This window comes from Mugil cephalus, chromosome 11, assembly GCF_022458985.1.
Source record: "Mugil cephalus isolate CIBA_MC_2020 chromosome 11, CIBA_Mcephalus_1.1, whole genome shotgun sequence".
NCBI lineage: Eukaryota > Metazoa > Chordata > Actinopteri > Mugiliformes > Mugilidae > Mugil > Mugil cephalus.
This window is the reverse complement of record NC_061780.1, coordinates 12,031,756-12,038,221: the sequence shown is the minus strand read 5'-3', so window position 1 is coordinate 12,038,221 and position 6,466 is coordinate 12,031,756. Positions and strand designations below refer to the sequence as shown.

The following is a 6,466-nucleotide window of genomic DNA, read 5'->3' as shown; positions in this document are numbered from 1 at the left end:
TGAGCAGAAACCTTGGAGCTGTCACGTTGTTGTCTCATTTCTCCAGTATTCAACATGTTACTTTTTGGTAACAAACAAATGAGAACAGACAGAAATTATCCAAGAACACTGAGTTCCGGCAGTTTACCTCTATGCAAATGAAGAAAACATGTCACTCAGAAGAAGGTTAACAAAGACATTTACAACATGGTAGGGGCCTTCAACATTTTTCAGGCCAACGACCCCCAAACTGATGGAGAGATTAAGCAGGGACCCCCTACCTACGATATGTGTTCTACATTAAACTCAGCCTAGTATTGTTTGTCAATGTACATCATTATTATCGTTTTGCATTCAATATTAAGCTATTCAAATAATATTTTTTTCATTTCCAACATGTGCAACAATAGTCTGGCCGTGCAACTGCCGTAAACAGTTGGCTCAGCGCCAGTTGTGGGGAAACTGACAGACTCAGCGTGTCACGGACCCCCTCTTGAAGACCTATGCCATTTTCACTCTGGGACTGAAAGCACAAGGTCAACTCACGAGGGTTAATCCACAATGTAAGAACAAACAGTGAGGAGATTACACAAGAGATACAAAATTATGTTATAAATAGTTCCTTTATAACATCACCACTCTTGAATGCGGCTTTGTGTCAGTCATTTTAAGTTATAGTTGTTTCTTTTTTCTTTGAAGGAAATGCCGAAGTTAACCAAATTACGCTTTGAGGAAATCAATGGTGAAATTTCCACTCCTAAATTGCAACGCTCTGTTGTTAGCGTACTGCACGTCGTATTCTCATTGAACTGATCCACTAGGTTGCAGGTTGCAGCGTTTCTGAACTGCTGTTATTTGGAATATGACACCAAGGCAGCGTGTAGTGTAAGTGGAACTTCACAGCTTTTAGAGAAGTGACCGTAAATGAGTGAATGTGACCCTACACTTGAAAATAGAAACAACTGGCTCTCGATAAAGTGTTGCCAATGTGCAGTGATACAACCAAGGTCTTATTACTCAGCAAAGTCTTATCAGCCTCCTTTGTTTGGAGTTAATAACCTCCCAAAGCCTGTGTTTTTATTATGGCATGTTATAGAGAATAAAAAATCTGGTTGAAAATCTGAATCTTTCACATCCATTAACATTTTACTAATCCTTTTAAATGTTCCTTCTCACCGGCACATTATTGTTTGCTGTACATTTGCTTCAGAGTTGTTTAGTTTTTAGCTTCAGTCATGTTTTTTTTTTTTTGTTTTTTTTCCCCCCACACTTACTGTCACACAAAAAGCGGAGCGTCAGCACCTTCACTAGTTTCACACCAGTTGCAAAGAAAAGCTCTAGACAACTTTATTTTTTTTAACTTTTTTTTATTTGTTATTATTTTCACAGTCTTTGTATTAAACATCACATTGCAAACAAATAATTTAAAATAAAACTGAAGGGACAGTTCAAGTCAAGCACTACGACACAAAAGGTGACAAATTAATAGAGGAAGACGTGGAGGTATTATCATCTAATACTTTGCTAGATGCCACTTCCTCCTGCCTTTTGTTTAGTTTTGAGATTATTCCGATCGATTCCACAGAAAACAGAACTTCAGGGCTAAAAGCTTGATGTCATTTCCTGTCTCTCTTAGCATTGTGACACAGGTTCACCGGTTAATTTATCAGTTATTATTTACACATATTAGCAATAAAGATTATTTTTCCTTTAAGAGATAACGTTGTATTTTGGCATCTCTACATTTGGTAAGTTTCCCACAACAGGTAAGACAGATGATGATGATGATGCTGTCTTACCTGATATGTGTAATCACCGTGTCATGGCTGCTGCCTCAAAACAGGGATTTTGCCCTATTGCACATTAAATGCACTATAACTTATATCTGGTGAAATACAGGTTTCTACTACATTACGACTACTTTCACTTCCTCCACTGTCTCTGAACACTGCAGTCGGACTTAAATCATGAGGCGTGTAATCGTCCAGTTTGGAGTTTCGAGGGAACAGAATGACTTGACCGGATAGTTTACTATGACAAAAATCAAATTGGAAGCGATACTGATCGAGCTGTAAACGTTTGTCCTTTGTCCTTGTCACTATCAAGAACAAATTCACTCGACTCTCCTCAAGACCTCCTCTTGGTAAATATCCCACAGTTTCAGCAGAAGAAATCCAGCAGAACTAATCTGTACATCTTTTAAAACTAAGCAAGGAGAGGTTTTGCAAACCACTCCTGGCTGACTTATCTAAAACATCAGGAGCCACAAAATGATGAATAGTTTTCTTTCCACAGTTATTTGTTCAGCAGTTGTGCGTGGTTTCAATCACTCGGAGGACCCTCTTGTATGACATATATCCCACACGCTAAGACACTTGTTCACGCATACAGAAGAAGAACATGTGTGCATGTGTGTTTGAGATTCAGCTATTTCTGATGTTCTGCTATTTTGAGTAATTCACATTTACGTATATACTGTCTGCCTGATCCACACTTTGGTCCATTTGAGCTGCCGGGGCCTGCAAAGACACACATTAAGGTTTGCTTTAGCTGGCTGTTAAAACACTTACAGGACTTGTTGTCTTAGGTACTATCTTCTTAGGATATTAAAGCACGTACCTCAACGTTGATGTAGACCGGCTCCACGAGGGCTTTCGGCTCCGGAAGTTTCTTGTCCTTTTTATTGTTAGATTCTTCACTAAAAAAACAGAAAAGAGACTCATTTGGATTCTAGGTGCATCGGATCAGATGTAGTGGTCTAGGATTTAGCCACAAAACCGTAAAAACAAACCTTTTGGCTGGGTCTGATGATGCTCTGCTAAAGTTTGCATAGTATCCAGATTCCTCTCTGGTGAACGCCTGTGACCTGGAAAAAAAAAAAAAAGATTCATGTTACTGCCTTCTTATCTGAAAATCCTTAACAGTAGTAAGTAAGTAGTAAGTAGTGTTGGCTACTCTTCCTCAACAAAGCCTTACTTGCATTTTTGTCATTCTTTTCCAACACAACTGTTCTCTAAGTGCCAAACACTTCACATACTGTTTATCAAATATATCATTCTGCGAGGTGAAGAAAGAAAAACATACTTTTGACAAGAAGGTCAACTGACAGTCTTCAGATAAAGATGAAATAAATATACTTTTCCTATCTGCAAGCTTCACACTCAGTTGGCAAATTATCTAAAAATGGGGTTACCTTTTGTGTCGCACTAAACAGAAAATTCCAACAGCAAAAACAATGACCGCAAGTGCAGCGATTGGTAGAAAGATGCTGTAATAGATGATGTTTGAACTGTGACTTTTTGGCCTGGGTCCTGTGGGGGGAAAAAAAGTGGTCAGAGATTTGACAAACTGAATATTAGTCTGAGAGGCCAACGGTGTGTTTTCAAGGCTGGCAAAAAGCTTATACCTGGGGTTGTTGTGGTGTTCACAAAATTTCCATCTGCGGGTGAAACATGCAAATTATCATTGTCCTCTACTTAAACGTATAGTTTAAATCACGGATAAATATTTTTAGTGCAAAATCTAACCATTGATAAAAATGGAGACGGTTTGCTTATAGAAGCTGTAACTTTCATTCCCCACACGAATTCGCACGTAGATATCTTTTACAGCCGCCGTGACGTTCTGGATCAGGAGGGAGCAGTTTTTCTTCTCTCCGATGAACTTGGTCTTTCCTCTGTACCTCTCGAGCACACATGATTCATCTGAGTGATAAATGAACGCATTCTTGTCCGGCATTTCCATGCACATGCTTTCATCCTCCTTATTTTTCGTTTTCCAGAACACTTTGACAGTCATTGTGTTGAAATTCTCTGGGTAGCTTAAGTTGCACCGTATGGTTACATTTGAGCCCCATGTAACATTTATGTTTCGTTGGACATCTATTGCCCATTTTTCACCTGTGTTTAAAACAAAACCACACCAGACACTGCATTAGTGAAAGTTCATACCTCAAGAGCTAAATTAAAATAAAATAAAATAAAAAATCATCAGCTCACCCTTTGAGACAGAAGCCAGGATCAGTATGAGGCTAGTGCCAATCAGGCCCGGCAGCGGCATCTGATCCCGGTGAGACATTCACAGATTAACAAACCAGAAATCTTAAAGGTGGTTCAGGTGTCCAGCAGTGTCAATAACAAACAGCCAACATAGTCAACGCTGTCATATTCTCCCACAGAACCAATACTCACTGTGTGAATAACCCAGACGATGTTCGAGCAGATTGTTGTGCTTTGCTTATGCGCCTTAGATCTTAACTGTTATGTGAAATTTCTTGGGTGTGTTTCCTGTTGCGTGTTGGTGCTGAGTTGAGAAAAAAAGGGAAGTTGGAACAGAAAAATGAACACTGAACACAGTCCAACCATCTCAGAGTTTGAAGGGAAATTTTACACACCGCACAGTTGGATCTCAAGAGCAAACACCATCCTTTCTCTTCATGTTCTGGCTCTGTCTTATTACTTTAAGGCGTCTCTGCGGCAACTTTGTCCATCTCTCTGTGACGCAGATGTTTTTGTTCACACTTAAAATGTCTGTTTCTAAGTTTGTGCATACTGAGGAAGTCCTTGCAAGTGGATGCAGTTATTTGCAACACTTATGAGTATCCCTCTAACACATAGTTAAAAATACATCCGCTGTGTATAAATTCTAAAACGTATATTCTGGGGTTTGGGGTTCAGGTCTGGACTCTCTGGTACACAATCTATGTTTGAAAATGATGTCTCATGCTCCATGAATCCTGGTATTATCAACTTGGAATATGCCTGATGACCATCAGGGAAGAAAAACAGTGCTTATTCAGTATATTCAGGTCGTCAGCTGACCTCATTCTTTGGGCATAACGTTGCTGAACCTGGACCTGAGCAACTGCAGCAACCCCAGATCATAGCACTGCCCCCACAGGCTGGTACAGTAGGCGCTAGGCATGATGGGGGCATCACTTCATCTGCCTGTTTTCTTATCCTGACGCCCCACCACTCTGGATCAGGGTTAATCTGGGCTCATCAGACCACGTTACCTTTTTCCATTGCTCCAATCTTTATGCTCCCAAGCAAACTGGAGCCTTTTCCCCAGTTAGCCTCACTGATGAGTGGTTTTCTTAAGGCTACACGGCTGTTGAGTCCCAATCCCTTGAGTTCCCTTCACATTGTACACGTGGAAATGCTCTTACTTTCATTATCAAAGAAAGCCCAGAGCTCTGCTGTTGTTTTCGATCAATCAGAATTTTTTTCTGACCGCATTTCTTCCCCGATGATGATGGTTCCTCGCTATCCTTCCAATTTTTAATAATTCATTGGACACTTTCTTAACCCTTCTCAAACAGACTAACATCCTTTACACGACCAGGGGATGTATCTTTCGACATGCTTGTTTATGAAATGATTGCACCAGTTGGGGTTGAATAACTTGTTGCCAGCTGAAATATAATCACCCATGCAGTAATTATCCAATAGGAGGCTCATACCTTTCTGCGTAGTTTAATCCAGGGTACGGCTTTTTTTTCTTTCTTTTTTTTGACCAGGCCATGTGTTCATCATTTATGGGAACAGACAAGATAGTTATGCTGCATGCTTTTATGAATGTACAGAAACGTGGGCTCACATTGTGCTTATGTAGTGAACAGACAATTTATTTACAGTCACTATGACATTTCTGTGTGTTGATTCAGTGAAGCGCAAACTGGTAAATCTAGACTGGTCTGCTAACACAGACGCCATGTGAAAGAAGGGGCAGAGCCGACTCTTCTTCCTTCAACGTGCGTCGTGAAATGCTACTCGTGTTCTACCAGTCTGTGGTTGTCAGTGCTCTTTTTCATGCTGCAGTCTGCAGCATGAAAAGGTACAACACCACGGTTTAAATACTAAAATACTTACTTGTGAATTGTAAATTGGTCAACTGTACATACCTTTTATATGTTAATATATGTTAATACAGTCTTATACATATTTCCACTCTTCCTTCTCCGTTTGCATTCTGTTGTTTTTGTTGGTGCGTTATGTTGATGTCTGTGTATGTTTGTGTACAAGCTACTGGACAATTTCTTCCTAGGGGATGAATTCAGCATTTTTCTCTTCTTCTTGTATTCTATTCTAAATCGGCTGCTTGTGTGTGGAAGGAAGTGACAAACTTTGCCTCATCCAGGATAAGGGTGTTGTAACATGACTATACACAGAAGATCTTATCTTCTGCACTCCCTGAACTAGCTTCTGTAATTTCATTCATGAGCAACGTGTTAGTTCATTGGTTGACAGACTCACAATTTTTAAATACTGATAAAATCCTGTGTGAACTGATGGCAGGTTTGGTTGCTATAGTTTTTCATCCGTATTAGCCACTAAGAAGTTTATTTCAAGCCTATCAATCGAGGACAAAATTTAAACAGTTTGAGAAAAATATTCAAAATGGTTGAATCGCGTTTCTCATATTTATGACTTTAAATGTTATACTTATGAGTTTGTTCTCATACTTATGACATATTATCTCCAAATGA

At 39.6% G+C, this 6,466-nt stretch overlaps 1 protein-coding gene across 1 annotated transcript; it reads right to left on the bottom strand.

Annotated features, from left to right (window-relative positions):
• Positions 1-1,335: 1,335 nt before the first annotated feature.
• LOC125016484 lies at positions 1,336-4,270 on the bottom strand. Its single transcript, XM_047598991.1, has 8 exons — positions 4,170-4,270; positions 3,978-4,038; positions 3,507-3,878; positions 3,386-3,418; positions 3,173-3,290; positions 2,771-2,845; positions 2,599-2,677; positions 1,336-2,498 (listed from the first exon to the last, which is right to left on the bottom strand). The coding sequence occupies exons 2-8, from the start codon at positions 4,036-4,038 to the stop codon at positions 2,424-2,426; spliced, it is 813 nt and encodes a 270-aa protein (XP_047454947.1). The 5' UTR covers positions 4,170-4,270; the 3' UTR covers positions 1,336-2,423.
• Between the last annotated feature and the right edge of the window lie 2,196 nt (positions 4,271-6,466).